Source organism: Corylus avellana, chromosome ca5 (genome assembly GCF_901000735.1).
Source record: "Corylus avellana chromosome ca5, CavTom2PMs-1.0".
NCBI classification, from domain to species: Eukaryota; Viridiplantae; Streptophyta; class Magnoliopsida; order Fagales; family Betulaceae; genus Corylus; species Corylus avellana.
The window spans coordinates 31,591,920-31,608,494 of record NC_081545.1 but is presented as its reverse complement, the minus strand read 5'-3'; the positions used below and the strand labels follow the sequence as shown (position 1 = coordinate 31,608,494).

The 16,575-nt window shown below is 36.8% G+C and overlaps 3 protein-coding genes across 3 annotated transcripts; all 3 read left to right on the top strand.

Annotated features, from left to right (window-relative positions):
- The first annotated feature begins 84 nt into the window (after positions 1-84).
- On the top strand, positions 85-4,192 carry LOC132180780 (probable mitochondrial-processing peptidase subunit beta, mitochondrial). Its single transcript, XM_059593724.1, has 8 exons — positions 85-451; positions 621-758; positions 856-1,007; positions 1,130-1,238; positions 2,009-2,107; positions 2,794-2,859; positions 3,542-3,649; positions 3,779-4,192. Exons 1-8 carry the CDS (start codon positions 449-451, stop codon positions 3,863-3,865), a joined length of 762 nt encoding a protein of 253 aa, XP_059449707.1. The 5' UTR covers positions 85-448; the 3' UTR covers positions 3,866-4,192.
- Positions 4,193-6,092: 1,900 nt separating this feature from the next.
- On the top strand, positions 6,093-11,971 carry LOC132180779 (probable mitochondrial-processing peptidase subunit beta, mitochondrial). The gene is made up of 9 exons (XM_059593723.1): positions 6,093-6,871; positions 8,163-8,327; positions 8,497-8,634; positions 8,732-8,883; positions 9,019-9,127; positions 9,898-9,996; positions 10,682-10,747; positions 11,294-11,401; positions 11,531-11,971. Exons 1-9 carry the CDS (start codon positions 6,203-6,205, stop codon positions 11,615-11,617), a joined length of 1,593 nt encoding a protein of 530 aa, XP_059449706.1. The 5' UTR covers positions 6,093-6,202; the 3' UTR covers positions 11,618-11,971.
- A 507-nt stretch (positions 11,972-12,478) lies between these two features.
- LOC132180781 (protein PLANT CADMIUM RESISTANCE 9-like) lies at positions 12,479-13,870 on the top strand. Its single transcript, XM_059593725.1, has 4 exons — positions 12,479-12,585; positions 12,673-12,744; positions 13,213-13,422; positions 13,514-13,870. Exons 1-4 carry the CDS (start codon positions 12,504-12,506, stop codon positions 13,588-13,590), a joined length of 441 nt encoding a protein of 146 aa, XP_059449708.1. The 5' UTR covers positions 12,479-12,503; the 3' UTR covers positions 13,591-13,870.
- Positions 13,871-16,575: the final 2,705 nt, after the last annotated feature.

Genomic DNA, 16,575 nt, shown 5'->3' with positions numbered 1-16,575 from the left:
ATGTACATACAAAGTTATACAAGTGGCATCTTTTTTTCTTGATTATTTTTAAGAGTATGAAGTGTCTTTCATCTGTAATAGAGCAGTAGCATGTGAGATAAATAAGAGAGACTCTTAACTGCTCCCTGCATTGATAGCTAACACTGATTGTTTCATGTATTATTCAACTGATATGTGGAAGTACAGGTGTTTGATTACGTTTTATGAAGATTACAGCAAACTGGCTTGTAGTCTTTGCTATCTTGCTTCTTATGGTTAGAGGTTTTATCTCATGTAGTTGCTATAGGTTGAGGGGCAGACTGGGGAAGTTATTTTCGATCACTTGCATGCAACTGCGTTCCAGTACACTCCTTTGGGAAGAACTATTCTTGGACCTGCTCAGAATATTAGGACAATCACAAAAGAACATCTCCAGAGCTATATTCAAACACACTACACAGCTCCGAGAATGGTATGCAAAAACTAATGAGTCTCTTCTTCAGTTTCTGTTCATATATGGTGGAATTAACAGAACTGATGAAGATGTTTCTTCTGTTTGGTTTTATTGCATTTTACAATGATCTGAAAGACTTTCTTTGGGCTGAGACTTTCATGGTTGTTTTTTGGAACCTGTATCGCAGGTCATTGCTGCTTCCGGAGCTGTGAAGCATGAAGACGTTGTCGAGGAAGTAAAAAAATTGTTTACAAAGTTGTCAGCAGATCCCACCACAGCTACTCAACTAGTTGCAAAAGAACCAGCATTTTTTACCGGTTCTGAGGTAGGGGACATATATCTTGAGTACTTTGTAATATCTTTATATGAAAAAAAAGGTTTGTCTACTATATATCAAATTATGTTAATGTGGTGAAAACCAGGTTAGGATAATTGATGATGATATGCCTCTGGCACAATTTGCGGTTGCTTTTAATGGAGCATCTTGGACAGATCCAGATTCCATTGCGCTGATGGTAATGCAGGCTATGCTGGGTCCATGGACTAAAAGTGCTAGTGGTGGAAAGCACATGGGGTGAGCTCCCTTTAGAACTAATCACTTCTAACCTGAACCACTTGAGTTCTTTATAAAGGCATTTTTTCTTTTTTCTTTTTGAAGCACATGCATTGATAATAATTTTGACAATCTTTAAACAGTTCCGAGCTGGCACAGAGGATTGGCATTAATGAAATTGCAGAAACCATGATTTCTTTTAACACCAACTATAAAGACACTGGTCTATTTGGTGTTTATGCTGTTGCTAAGGTGAGGTGCCTTTTAACACCAACTATAAAGACACTGGTCTTTTTGGCATTATTGATCTCATGGACAAATTGTTTCGCTGAACAAAACATAGTTTGCATACACTTTTCTTTGTATTGTCGTTCTTCTCTTTAGATGACAAAATGTGGACAAGAAAGCTAAGTGCCTGTCGAGTTATTGTAACCTTGTAAACCTTGTAAAGTTTCCTAGCAGTCCATCTTCTGGATTTGTCATATATATTGTCTATATATTAAACTCTTCTTGAATTGCTAGCTCTTTCAGCTTTTATTTTTTGGTGGGGTTGTCAGTTACTAGTGGATTTTTTTTTTTTTCTCTTTGAAACAAATATAAGTACTACTATTGTGATATTTTGAAGATGTGATTTCTTGTTGTTTTGAGAGTTATATCTGCCATACAAGGCAAATAGCTTGTTCATTGGCTTTTCTGGCCTGGGGTTTAGATACTTTCATAAAAAAATATTGATATCTCCCCCTCTACCTCTACAACATATGTGCATGGACATTACATTACCTTTTTGTATGTCTATATGCATGTATGCACTCATTAGTAGTTCTAATGACTTAAATTTTTGAATGATATATCGAAGAAATGCTACTTGTGGTATTCCTTGTCTGTACTCTGCACCTTTCAATTAGCTTGTGCAACTTGTGTAGATGGTCATGTATATATAAGCCATTTAATGTTTTATATCAAATTGATTCTCAGAGACATCTGCCAGTTATTTTGATGAATTTGCTATCTTATTATTTCAGCCGGATTGCTTAGATGATTTGGCATATGCAATAATGTATGAGACCACCAAGTTATGTTATCGAGTTTCAGAAGCTAATGTTATTCGTGCGTGTAATGAGGTAGCCACCAATGCTTTCATTTTTTAATTGACATCTGATGCCTGGTTACTTTTGAAATCAAAATATTTTTATTGAATATAAACTATGATTGCAAGCTTCATTTATTTTTTTCTATTTGGTTTATTCAAACTAAACGTTAGTTACAAGAAGCTTTATTTCTTTAAGAGTGACCGTAAGGTGGGACATATTGCTGATAGGCCACTTTCATAGAGTTGTGGGATAATAATGTTAACGGATACCACCATGGCAAAAAATAAAAACATAACAAATCAAAATTATAACCGATAATTTGATGGAGTTAATTTATATTCCTCAATGGTCTAGAATTATTGTTGCTAATAGTGCTAGGCGAAGTATAAAACTTATCAAAAAAATAGTGCCAGGCGAAGTGAAATTCTAGATGTACGTGTATGCATATTCTAGATGTGGGTGTGCGTGTTCACATGTATTTTTAGAATTTCGATGCTGTTCTGGATCTGTTCTTTTAGGATCTAAAATGTTTCAGGTGTTATCCATAAATGTGCTTTTCAAGAACTTGAATTGGGTTAAGAAACATCTTAATTAGCATACTTGTTAGTTGTTAATATGTTTCTATATAGAATTTGTTGAAGTTCATGGTTATGCCAGGTCATCTATAATTTAATATTCCTGTAGCCATTGCCAATTACTGGTATCCTTTGTTGCAGTTGAAATCTTCTCTGATGCTTAGAATTGATGGAACAAGTCCTGTGGCTGAAGATATTGGGCTCCAGGTGTGACTTCTTTCCATATTAAGACAATTTTAAAGAAGGAAATATTCATTTGATTTTGTTATATAACCTTTTTAAGCTAAAGTATACTAGGTAGAAAACACTGCCAATCAGATGAAAGAATTAAACCAGATGAAAGATTGGTTTATTACTTATCAAAAATCAGATGAAAAAATTAAACCAGACAATCAGTGTCTATGATCCGGATTGTTTCATATCATTTGACCAGCTGATTTGATTTGATTCCTCAATGGGTCGGTCAATCTGATCCCTCCACTGGGTGCTTCCTTAGTTCGAGTTGCACCTTGTTCCTTGCTTTGTGTATGTCTTCATCAAACCCCAGTTTGAAACGTTGATACCCTACAATTTAATGGCTACTTGGATGATAGTATGAAAAGATGATGTATGTGCTTAGCAAAAAAGAGAAGGTGATGTATGTGACATCTATATGTTACAGATTCAAAAGTAACTACAATAAATGTCATTTTATTGGAAACCCCTTCTGTCCCCAATGGGTAACTCAATTGGGTGGGGACCACGCCTTATGAAACGGAGGTCATTAGTTCGAATCCTCCTTCCTCTTGTATGGATATGTCAAAAAAATTAAAAAAATAAAAAACATTGGAAACCCCTTCTGCTTACATAATTCCTAATTTTATTTCCCTTGGTTTGCTTATGCATGCAGTTACTTACATATAGCCGAAGAATCCCATTCGCCGAATTATTTGCCAGAATTGATGCGGTTGATGCAAGCACCATTAAACGTGTTGCAAACAAATTTATTTTTGACAAGGTAAGGACTACAACCTACGTAACTTGCTGGGTATAGAAAATGAAGCATAATTTTATGAAGCTCGGCGCCAGTTGGATGATCAAAATTTGAGGTTTTGAAGCTCCCTTCATCCATTGCTTGGTTTTGCAGGATATTGCAATTGCTGCGATGGGGCCAATCCAAGGTTTGCCTGACTACAACTGGTTCAGACGGAGGACCTACTGGAACCGCTACTAGTCTGCTTTAAAATTTTTGCCTTTTTATTGTGTATTACCCTGGTTGGGTGGTCTGGTCTCAGATAACTTGCATTTTTTTGAAATCAATGCCCTTAGAGAGCTGGCATTTTAATTTATCGATTTTATGTCTTTTTTTTTTTTCTTTTTTTTTTTTTGTAACATTGCGTATAAAGAAATTAGGGTATGCTTCCATCAATGTTGCGATTCTGAATTACAAGACACTGAATTCCTCCCATGTTTCCAAGCAAAATTCAAAGTTCTATCGGCTAATATCATTTTGTGACATTCCTCATTTGTTTGAATCTGCCAAATGAATGTGGGTGTCTTCGTTCCCTTATACAATATGTTTTAGATGATACAGTTTTATACAGACTTTTGGGTTTTATAAATGGTGTGTAAAAGGGATGGAATCTTGATCTGAAGGGAAAGATGTAAAACCTAAAAACAGACCCTTGATGATGGGCAAATCTGTTACAGATTGATCTGCCAATGGGAGGGGTGCCAATTAGAAGACACTGAATTCCCCCAAGAGCATCACTAACAAAGTGTGACAAACATGCAAGGCAATAAAAACAACACACCAAAATACCTGCCAAAAGACAAACAAAATGAAATAAAACAACTAGAAACGAAATAAAAAAAATAGTTGGAGAGACGAGAAATCAAACCACATCTGGAGAGACGGATCCAGTGCAAAAGGTGTGATGGGCACTAGCAGATCCAAGTAGGGAGGTGGTGGAGCACGCGTCGAGGTGGACCAGGCGATGGGCAGTCGATCAGGTAGGGATGACACGAACCGGAGCCAAACCCAACGCAACAACAGGCATGGTGAATAGAGAAGGACGGAAGATCGGCCTAAAAAAAAAAACTCTAAAATCAGAAAAGGGGCAGAGAAGGAGGGAGAGGAAGAAAACGCCCAAAAAGCAAGGGACATAAAGTAAATAGGCTAGCTCTAGGGCGGAAAGAAAAAGATGAGGAGGAGGAGGGGGGAGGGGGAGAACAAGGGTTCTCCCACTCTGACGACGCTCTTTGCTAGAGATGAAACCCTAGCAGAGAGCGTCTTGAGAGAGAGCAAAAACTATCAAATGAGAGTTGTTAATATTCTAACATTTTACTTATTCGACTTACAGAACAGTCAGAAGGCAGACTCGCATAAAAGGTAGAATATTACTCATTTTCTTTATTTATTGTAAATCTTAATTGTTTGATTAGGAGAAGTCCATTTTTGCAAAGTCCACATAAATAGGCATACACCACGCATTGAATTTTATAGATAATTTTGTAGTATTTCCTATGTACAAATTCAGAAAGAGGTAGTGGCTCATATTCATATTAGATGAGTGAAAACCGCTTGCTCCTGTCTACATAGTCACTCACTCTCACTTATCACAATATATCTGTTAGGATAGTTGATAAGATAGACCTTTTCCATCTCTCTTCAATGCAAAAAAATACTCAAGCAGTATTAATGTATTCTACCAATCGTATACTATAGAATCATAGATCATAAAAAAACCCACACCTTTCAGTAATATAAGAGAAAACATAAATGACAGACCAATCAGCACAATCAGAAAACAGACATTGAGACATACTAGCAAGATACACCAAAACCAACATAAGAGAGCATGGAAAGATACATATACGAACAAGAACAACATACTACATGAAGCAAAATAATGAGCATCAGCTGCACAGAAACAAAAATAGATCAATCAAAGCAAATCCAAACCTTGGAAAATCACTATAAGACTTCATTGCAACAAGTTAATTTAGTTATCTACAACTAAACAAGAAAAAAACAAAAACCATTAGACCGACAATTTTTTTTCATTTCCTATTACTTTCCTCGGTTTACTCAGACTCTATTGATGTATTTATTTCATTTCTCTCCTCTCCTTTGTATTTGGTTAGAAATTATATATATATATATATATATATATATATTTTAAACCTCTTTTTTTTTTTTTTTTTTCTTTTCTTTTTTGACATGAAAAAAAACCTCTTTTCATAGTATAGTTTATCATGGTGGTTTACATGCTCTAATCATAAGAAACCAGGACCTGGATGTTTTGGTTTCCCATTTCCATTTGTAAGAAGACTTCTTGTATTTACATGCCAACGCCTTTTACTTGGGCCAATTGAGCGACTTAAAATCGCAAGTCGCAAGTACTATAAAGCCCAAATTACGTGTTGCATCAAAACGACGTCGTTCGTCCTCCAAACAAATCTGATCGCCCAGGCGATACCCAACCTCAGTCCTCACTGCTCCTAGAAAAAACCACGAAGTAGTTCTTATCTCAAACCCTAGTAGACAGAGGGAGAGACAGACACAGAGATGGCGATGAAGCACCTTCTGACCCTATCTCGCCGGTCCCACAGGGCGGCCACGTCATACCTGGCCCAGGCCGCCCGATCGGCCTCCACCTCCCAGGCGATCGCCACGCCATCATCGGCCCCACCGCCTTCCCCTCCTCCCCCGACGGCCATGGTATACGACCGCCTCGCCGAGGCCGTCAAGTCCAAGATCAAGCAGCTAGACAACCCGGACCCGCGCTTCCTCAAACACGGGTCGCCCCACCCGGCCACCGCGGACCTCACCCGGATCCTCTCCGCCCCGGAGACCCGCGTCACCACCCTCCCAAATGGCCTCCGCGTGGCCACGGAGTCGAACCTCGCGGCCCGCACGGCCACCGTCGGCGTATGGATCGACGCCGGGTCGAGGTTCGAGACGGAGGAGACCAACGGAACGGCGCATTTCCTCGAGCACATGATATTCAAGGGAACGGAGAGGCGGAGCGCGAGGCAGCTGGAGGAAGAGATCGAGAACATGGGGGGCCATCTGAACGCCTACACGTCCAGGGAGCAGACCACGTACTACGCCAGGGTCTTGGACAAGGACGTGCCCAGGGCGCTCGACGTCCTCGCTGATATCCTCCAGAACTCCAAGTTCGATGAGCACCGCATTAGCCGCGAGAGGGACGTGATTCTCAGGGAAATGGAGGAGGTATTTGTTAGGGATTTGGTTGGATTCTTAAATAATATGTCTGTTCGACTCTGTGTGTGTTTGTAAGTGAAGGCCTGAAGCTTTTTGGTTGGTGAATAGTTGTTTGGTTTCGTTTGCTTGATACGTGTTCTATTGTTAATTTTACATCGTTAGATTCTATGTGGGTGTTTATTGTCATTGTTGGATTTGAGGTAAAAAATTTCCGCTAATGATTTGGTTTGGCGTTCGAGCACTAATACCGAATAATTGTGCTTCATGGCTGATGATGGAATGGTTAAACATGAAATTTATTTCGTATGTTGTTGATCATGTACAGGTTACGCGTGATTTAGATTGACAGGATGAGGAGAAATGATAATTTATTTTGTTTGGTTGAGAATATAACTATTAGTGAGATTCTAAATGGGCTGTATTAGTTGATTGCTGTATCCCAAAAAGTTCAAGCCTCTTTTACAACAAATAGCAGTTGTTCATTTGGCGTTGTTTGTTTCTTTTGTTCGATGAGTAATGAATCGCATGCCTATTAAGTGTGAATATTTTGATGCATTGTTTCTCAGCAGTATTTTAGTAAAATGTGGTTGTAAAATTTGTTTTACTTAGATTGGGACATAAGATTATGATTTCCTTTTTCACACCCCACCTCATGTCTGCATTTTCCATTTCTTTCCCTCTCTCCGCAAATGCCTGTTTCGTGCCTGTTGGAACTTCAAATTCATGATTCAATCTTTGTTTTTTTAATCATATGGGCAGAGTCCCCTTAATATCGTACACCTTGATAGAAACTTACGGGAGTGTTGAGTTTACATGAAGGGTCTTCTTTGTTGCACAATAATACCAAATTGCTTTTGGAGTAGTTTTTTAAGCCAACTTCTTTGAACATAGGTTTGATACGAAAAATATCATAACCTAAATTTTTATTCCAATTAAAGAAAGATAAATGAGAAAATCGTGGTTGATCAGAGTTAATGCCCTGTCTTGCCCTTACACAAGTGAAGTGTTGAATACAAATTTCCATACAGAGTTATACAAGTGGCGTCTTCTTTCTTGATTATTTTTAAGAGTGTGAAGTGTCTTTCATCTGTGATAGAGCAGTAGCATGTGAGATAAATAAGAGAGACTCTTAACTGCTCCCTGCGTTGATAACTAACAGTGACTGTTTCATGTATTATTCAACTTATATGGGGAAGTATAGGTGATTGATTACGTTTTATGAATATTACAGCAACTGGCTTGTAGTCTTTGCTATCTTGCTTCTTATGGTTAGAGGTTTTATCTCATGTAATTGCTGTAGGTTGAGGGGCAGACTGAGGAAGTTATTTTTGATCACTTGCATGCAACTGCATTCCAGTACACTCCTTTGGGAAGAACTATTCTTGGACCTGCTCAGAATATAAGGACAATAACAAAAGAACATCTCCAGAGCTATATTCAAACACACTACACAGCTCCCAGAATGGTATGCAAAAACTAATGAGTTTCTTCTTCAGTGTCTGTTTATATATGGTGGAATTAATAGAACTGGTCAAGATGTTTCTTCTGTTTGGTTTTATTGCATTTTACAATGATCTGAAAGACTTTCTTTGGGCTGAGACTTTCATGGCTGTTTTTTTGAACCTATATCTCAGGTCATTGCCGCTTCCGGAGCTGTGAAGCATGAAGACGTTGTTGAGGAAGTAAAAAAATTGTTTACAAAGTTGTCAGCAGATCCCACCACAGCCACTCAGCTAGTTGCAAAAGAACCAGCATTTTTTACCGGTTCTGAGGTAGGGGAGATATATCTTGAGTACTTTGTAATATCTTTATATGAAAAAAAAGGTTTGTCTAATATATATCAAATTATGTTAATGTTGTGAAAACCAGGTTAGGATAATTGATGATGATATTCCTCTGGCACAATTTGCGGTTGCTTTTAATGGAGCATCTTGGACAGATCCAGATTCCATTGCTCTGATGGTAATGCAGGCTATGCTGGGTTCATGGAATAAAAGTGCTAGTAGTGGAAAGCACATGGGGTGAGCTTCCTTTAGAACTAATCACTTTATGGCATATCAGATTTCTAACCTGAACCACTTAAGATCTTTATTAAGGCATTTTTTTCTTTTCTTTTTGAAGCACATGCATTGATAATTTTGACAATCTTTAAACAGTTCTGAGCTGGCACAGAGGATTGGCATTAATGAAATTGCAGAAAGCATGATGTCTTTTAACACCAACTATAAAGACACTGGTCTATTTGGTGTTTATGCTGTTGCTAAGGTGAGGTGCCTATTAACACCAACTATAAAGACACTGGTCTTTTTGGCATTATTGATCTCATGGACTATTTGTTTCACTGAACAGAACATAGTTTGCATACAGTTTTCTTTGTATTGTCTTCCTTCTCTTTAGATGACAAAATGTGGACAACAAAGCTGAGTGCCTGTCGAGTTATTGTAACCTTGTAAAGTTTCCTAGCAGTCCAGTTCTTCTTCTGGATTTGTCATATGTATTGTCTATATATGAAACTCTTCTTGAATTGCTAGCTCTTTCAGCTTTTATTTTTCGGCGGGGTTGTCTGTTATCAGTGGATTTTTCATATTTCTCTTTGATACAAATATAATTACTACTATTGTGAGATTGGAGTTTGAAGATGTGATTTCTTTTGTCTGGTTGTTTTGAGAGTTATTTCTGCCATACAAGGGAAATAGCTTGTTCATTTGCTTTTCTGGCCTGGGGTTTAGATACTTTCATAAAAAGTATTGATATCTCCCTCTCTCTCTGCCCCCCTCTTCAACATATATGCATGGACGTTACATTACCTTTGTGTATGTCTATATATGCATGTATGCACTCATTAATAGTTCTAATGATGTATCGAAGAGATGCTACTTGTGGTATTCCTTGTCTGTACTCTGTACCTTTTCAATCATCTTGCGCAAATTGTGTAGATGGTCATGTTTATATAAGCCATTTAATGTTTTATATCAAATTGATTCTCAGAGACATCTGCCATTTATTTTGATGAATTTGCTATCTTATTATTTCAGCCGGATTGCTTAAGTGATTTGGCATATGCGATAATGTATGAGACCACCAAGTTATGTTATCGAGTTTCAGAAGCTGATGTTATTCGTGCGCGTAATCAGGTAGCCACCAATCCTTTCATTTTTTAATTGACATCTGATACCTGGTTACTTTTGAAATCAAAATATTTTTAGTGAATATAAACTATGATTGCAAGCTTCATTTATTTTTTTTTCTATTTGGTTTATTCAAACTAATGTTAGTTACAAGAAGCTTCATTTCTTTACAAGTGACCGTAAGGTGGGACATATTACTGATATGCCACTTTCATAGAGTTGTGGGATAATAATGTTATCGGAAACCGCCATGGCAAAAACTAAAAACAAAACAAAACAAATCAAAATTATATCAGATAATTTGTTGGAGTTAATTGATATTCCTCAATGATCTAGAATTGTTGCTGCTAATAGTGCTAGGCGAAGTGTAAAACTTATCAAAAAAATAGTACCAGGCGAAGTGAAATTCTAGATGTATGTGTATGCACATTCTAGATGTGGTTGTGCATGTTCACATGTTTTTTTAGAATTTTGATGCTGTTTTGGATCTGTTCTTTTAGGATCTAAAATGTTTCAGGTGTTATCCATAGATGTGCTTTTCAAGAACTTGAATTGGGTTAAGAAACATCTTAATTAGCATACTTGTTAATGTGTTTCTATATAGAATTTGTTGAAGGTCATGGTTATGCCAGGTCATCTATAATTTAATATTCCTGTAGCCATTGCCAATTACTGGTTTCCTTTGTTGCAGTTGAAATCTTCTCTGATGCTTCACATTGATGGAACAAGTCCTGTAGCTGAAGATATTGGGCGCCAGGTGTGACTTCTTTCCATATTAAGACAATATTAAAGAAGGAAATATTCATTTTATTTTGTTATAACCTTTTTAAGCCAAAGTATAATAGGGGTAGAAAACACTGCCAATCAGATGAAAAAATTAAACCAGATGAAAGATTGGTGGTTTATTACTTATCAAAAATCAGATGAAAAAATTAAACCAGACAGTCGGTGTCTTTATGATCCGGATTGTTTCATATCATTTGACCAGCTGATTTGACTCCTTAGTGGGTCAATCTGATCCCTCCACTGGGTGCTTCCTTGGTTCGAGTTGCACCTTGTTCCTTGCTTTATGTATGTCTTCATCAAACCCCAGTTTGAAACATTGATACCTTACAATTTAATGGTTACTTGGATGATAGTATGAAAAGATGATGCATGTGCTTAGCAAAAAAGATAAGGTGATGTATGTGACATCTATATGTTACAGATTCAAAAGTAACTACAATAAATGTCCTTTTATTGGAAATCCCTTCTGCTTGCATAATTCTTAATTTTATTTCCCTTGGTATGCTTATGCATGCAGCTACTTACATATGGCCGAAGAATCCCATTCGCTGAATTGTTTGCCAGAATTGATGCTGTTGATGCAAGCACCATTAAACGCGTTGCAAACAAATTTATTTTTGACAAGGTAAGGACTACAACCTACCTAACTTGCTGGGTATAGAAAATGAAGCATAATTTTATGGAACTCTGCGCCAGTTGGAAGATCAAACTTTGAGGTTTTGAAGTTCCCTTTATCCATTGCTTGGTTTTGCAGGATATTGCAATTGCTGCGATGGGGCCAATCCAGGGTTTGCCTGACTACAACTGGTTCAGACGCAGGACCTACTGGATCCGCTACTAGTCTGCTTTAAAATTTTTGCCCTTTTATTGTGTATTACCCTGGTTGGGTGGTCTGGTCTCAGATACCTTACATTTTTTTTTAAATCAATGTCCTTGAAGAGCTGGCATTTTAATTTATCTGTTTTAGGTCTTTTTTTTGTAACATTGCGTATAAAGAAATAAGGGTATGCTTCCATCAATGTTGCGATTCTGAATCAGAAGACACTGATTTCGTCCCATGTTTCCAAGCAAAATTCAAAGTTGTATTGGCTGATATTATTTTGTGACATTCCTCATTTGTTTGAATCTGCCAAATGAATGTGGGTGCCTTCGTTCCCTTACACAATATGTTTTAGATGATACAGTTTTATACCGACTTTTGTGTTTTATAAATGGTGTGAAAAATGGGTTGGACTCTTGCTCTGAAGGGAAAGATGTAAAACCTTAAGACAGACCCTTGATGATGGTCTAATCTGCTACAGATTGATCTGCCAATGGTTGGTGCCCAAACCAATCGGAGGGTACCTACCAAAAAAAAAAAAAAAAAAGGGATTGGAGGTCATAGGCGTCAGTCTGATATATGAATTAAATTCAATCTCATTAATGTCAACAATAAAAGGTGGAATATTATTATATATATATATATACATATATATTGTGAGTACATAAGCCAAAAAACAAAACAAAAAGGGCCTTTGAATATTCCAACCTTTTACTTATACGTCTTATTATTATTATTATTATTAAAAAAGTCAATTATTGCGGCAAATTTTCCTTGCAATTTACTGAGTCTAGGAAGACATGCACGACCTCCATTGCCTATATATATATATATATATATATATGGGAAGCAATGCCAAAAGCTAGAAATATTCAAAAATCTCCTTCATCTGTAGCAGGCTAGCAGCATGCACCCAAACAACCAGAACGCTCCTCGCGATGGGCAATGGTCTACCGGACTTTGTGGTTGTTGTGATGATCCCCTCAACTGTAATGGATCGATACATCTTTTTACACCTTGATTTTCCTTTTGGTAATTATGGCTTAGATATTTAACCTGTTGATCACTTTTTGTAGATGTCATAACATGTTGCTTTCCATTTATCACCGCCGGCCAGATTGTGGAGATTGTTGATGGAGGAAATACATGTAAGCAAACTCGATCTTGTGATCGTTATTTAATATATTTACTGTGATTTTCTGTATAAACTAGTATCAAACTCATATCATATGCTAATTATATTAATCTAGTTTAATAACATGATTTGTTTTTTTATTAATTTTTCTTGAGCTAAATAACAATACACTTGCTGCTAATTATAAATTATATATTTCCAGCACCGACTTTATTTACTATTAGAAAAAGGGTATAATAATTAGGACTAACTTGTTAAAAAAACCCACCAAGTTTTTGAAGAAACTTATAATGCAATATATTTTTTTTTTTGCTGCAACGAGATATGGTGTGGCAAGCATCAAAATCTGTTAGTGAGATCTACCATCAGAACCGTTGGATAAAGCTGATGAGATCCTACGCATTCTAACATTTTTGTAGCTCGATCAAGCTGTTAAACCATTTACTAATCATCATGCACTGATGTTACTTTGCATGGGCAGCATGTCTAGTTGGTGGCCTCACCTACTTTGCTTTGGCCTATGTTGGCTGCGGATGGGTACACTCTTGCACATACCGCTCCAAACTGCGAGCCCTCTTCTCACTCCCAGAAGCTCCGTGCGCAGATTGGTTGGTTCATTGCTGCTGCTGTCCATGTGCTCTTCGTCAGGAGTATCGAGAACTCAGAATTCGTGGGGCTGATCCCTCCCTAGGTAAGCCAATTCTTTAAACAATAAAAGCTTAAGCCCGTAAGAAGAGATGAATTTAATCATTTAATTTATACGTGATTATCGTTCTGTGAAGGTTGGCAAGGCAATGTAGAGGAGTGGAGGCGGACAGGAACAACGCCTCCTATAGTTGCACCTGGCATGACTCGTTAATGGAGTGGGATTTGTGCCAATAATATTTGAAAAGAACCTGAAAGATTGAGAATGCTATATATTCAATTGTCAAGCCCTTCTTGCGTATAATTGTTATGGGCCTATAGCTTTATTTTCTTTTTAGAACATTGTCATAATGTATTGTGTCCAACATGTGTTGCGATTCTAAATCAGAGGACACTGAATTATTCCTCCCATGTCGCTCTAAGAAAGATTCAAACTTGTATTGGCCGATATTATTTTGTTTGAATCTGCGTTGTTCCCCTAGTACTACGATATGTTCTAGATGATACAGACTTGACTTTTGTGTTCTATAAATGGTGTGTGAAAAGAGTTTTAATTTAATTAATACGCTGGGTATATAAAAATATTCTCGTGAAGACACGATAATAAATTCAACAACATCGCTATCTTTGATGGTCAAAGGAGTGCAAATGTATGAAAATTCTCAGCAACTGAAATCTTGTGAGGCAGCACAGAAAAAGAAGTACAATAGAAAATAGATCAAAAATAACAATAAGATAAACCACGTTGATTAAAGTTTTATCGGTCAATAATGAGGGTTTTGGTAGAGTCTCACTATCACGAAGAAGAAAGCAATCATGCCTCCAAGAAAGCATATTTTTTTTAAGTAATCATAATCTAATTTTCATAGTATACAAAACAACACTTAGATTATGAGAAACCATAACCCTAAATTAACCGACTTTTGGGTCAAGCCAATTATTAAATTATAAAATAAATCTAACCCTATTTTGTGTGACTATGGGTTAAGCGCATTATTAAATGATTATTATTTAAAATTTCATAGGTATTTGGAGGGACCTCTCTAGATATTTGGAAGTTCAGAGGTCTAAAATTAGAGATTTGGAAATGCAGGGGGAGTTTGTAAAATCGAGTGAAAGTTCAGGAGGTCAAAGTGAAGTTTCCCTTTTATTTTATTTTTCCTCAAATTAGGATCTTCCAGCTAGAAAGTAGTGCCCCTACACATCTCTCCCAAAAAAAAGGAAAAAAAAAAGAAAGAAAGGGAAATTGACAATGCCAGATAAGCATTGTGCACAACTGACCCGCCAGATAGGTCTATTTATGTTATAGAGCCTAAACATATTATTGATTGCATATTTATCTTCATTAATTGTCTCTTTCTCTAAGAAAAATTTATCCTCGAAAATGATTGGTAAACTTATAAAAGATACTTTGGACTTGGTCATCAGCCTTGTATTTGGTGTTATTATTCCTCTGACCCTGGCTCCAAGCTCCTCAACAAATTGGAGATCAGGCCCCCATGGAGTCATTTAAAATTTGACAAAAATAAAAAATAAAAGTGTAAATTGGGTGATAGTAATTAAGTTAAATGAGAGACGTATAATTTACCATGAAGAATAGTACTCTAAATCTTAATACAATTTTTATTAACTTTTTTTTTTTTTTTTTTTTAAGCGATATGCTGGTATATGACTTGAATTGACAAGTCAAGTGTGGGGCCAACAGGTTTTTGTTTTGTTACTTGAGTTACAGCCGGCAATGAAGTCCTTGTTTAACATGGACTTGGAATTCTTAATTGACTTGGAGTTTGTTTTCCTAGCTAATATTGGAGTTGCTTCACAGCCAACTTGTTGCTTCTAATAAACCTACTTGGCCAATTTGTGAACTTGGGGAAAACAGAAGACTCATAGTCCTTTGGAGAAAAATAGGTTCAAGCAAATCTTTTTGTTTTCTCATGTTTTTGGTGCCGTTCAAGGTTAAGAGAATTAGAGAAGATATTCTTTTTTTGTGTGAGAGTGAGATTTAGGTGTATTGGGACTTTGAGCTTTAAGTGATTTTCTCTCTACTATCTTTTGTATTCCATCTTTTATTAGTAAATTTATTTCGGGTCTTCTCTGTCAATGAATGTAGGCTTATTAAGCCGAACCACTTCAGTCTTGGTGTCGTGTATGATTGATTTATTTTCTATTATGTTATTTTCACTTCTTTGGGATCTATAGTTTAATTCTGTGCACAACAACTATTATACGTGCAAAAGACCTATGTCTCCTTTTGTGCTTGTAATATTATCTTCAAAAAGAGAATAGAGATTGTAAGACTCTTATTCCACGAAAGAACAAACAAGCCAAGAAAAGGACGTATGAAAGGCAAGTCGGCCTGTAGTATTATATATGCGACAAAATAAAGCTACGGCGTTCTGCCAATGACATTAGAATCTTAGACTATTCTGCTTAAGAAATTTCGAGTTCAGCCAAAGACTCGTACAAGTCATGATCTATGGGCCATCTCTACATGGAAGGTGCATTTCCATTCCAAGCATAGAAGAAGCCCAGATTCAATGCTCCTCTCTGACTGAAACGAAAAAATTAAAAAATAGACGGGAAACTTCAACCTGAAAAACAAAATTGGAAAAATGTGGCTTTGGAACAGTCCATAAGGGATTGTTGACAAATAAGGATGTAGCTGTTAAGAGAGTCACAGGTTCACGTTAAGGCAACCAAGAATTTTACATAGCTGATTTTTTTTTTTTTTTTTTTTTTTTTTTTAAGTTAATGTTCAAATTTTTTTCATGAGGTATCCTAAAATTAACAACCACAGAAGGGAATCAAGGGATAGCAAACTTTTCCACTTTCTTTTTCTTGTGTCATTTTCCATCAATTTCTCAATGTCATGATCTTTTCCCCACCACCAATTGACCACTGGCTGCCTTCACTTGCCTGAAAATTATGGTTGTGATCATGATATCACTCTATCTCTCCTGCATTATTGGTCTGTGATCATGATATATCTGGCGGGAGAGATCGAGATGTGGGAGACGAAATGGCCCAGCATTCTGACTGATATTAACAAGTGGGACAGTCGTAATAACATTTTTCGTGTCCGTTGGTGTATTTTGATCGTACTGGGTGTTGCAGTAACGCTATTGACTATCAGCTTTCAAGGACAATCTCACAATAAATGTTTTTTTCCGAATGACAATCTCCAAATAAATCAAAATTT

Bases quoted from the DNA above. Each gene is read 5' to 3' on its own strand.
- LOC132180780 (XM_059593724.1), top strand. The intron at 759-855 runs GTAGGGGACATA...GGTGAAAACCAG, and splicing joins CATTTTTTACCGGTTCTGAG to GTTAGGATAATTGATGATGA. The intron at 1,008-1,129 runs GTGAGCTCCCTT...ATCTTTAAACAG, and splicing joins AGTGGTGGAAAGCACATGGG to TTCCGAGCTGGCACAGAGGA.
- LOC132180779 (XM_059593723.1), top strand. From the start codon at position 6,203: ATGGCGATGAAGCACCTTCTGACCCTATCTCGCCGGTCCCACAGGGCG. The intron at 8,328-8,496 runs GTATGCAAAAAC...CCTATATCTCAG, and splicing joins ACTACACAGCTCCCAGAATG to GTCATTGCCGCTTCCGGAGC. The intron at 9,997-10,681 runs GTAGCCACCAAT...CCTTTGTTGCAG, and splicing joins TTATTCGTGCGCGTAATCAG to TTGAAATCTTCTCTGATGCT.
- LOC132180781 (XM_059593725.1), top strand. From the start codon at position 12,504: ATGCACCCAAACAACCAGAACGCTCCTCGCGATGGGCAATGGTCTACC. The intron at 12,745-13,212 runs GTAAGCAAACTC...TTGCATGGGCAG, and splicing joins TGTTGATGGAGGAAATACAT to CATGTCTAGTTGGTGGCCTC. The intron at 13,423-13,513 runs GTAAGCCAATTC...CGTTCTGTGAAG, and splicing joins TGGGGCTGATCCCTCCCTAG to GTTGGCAAGGCAATGTAGAG.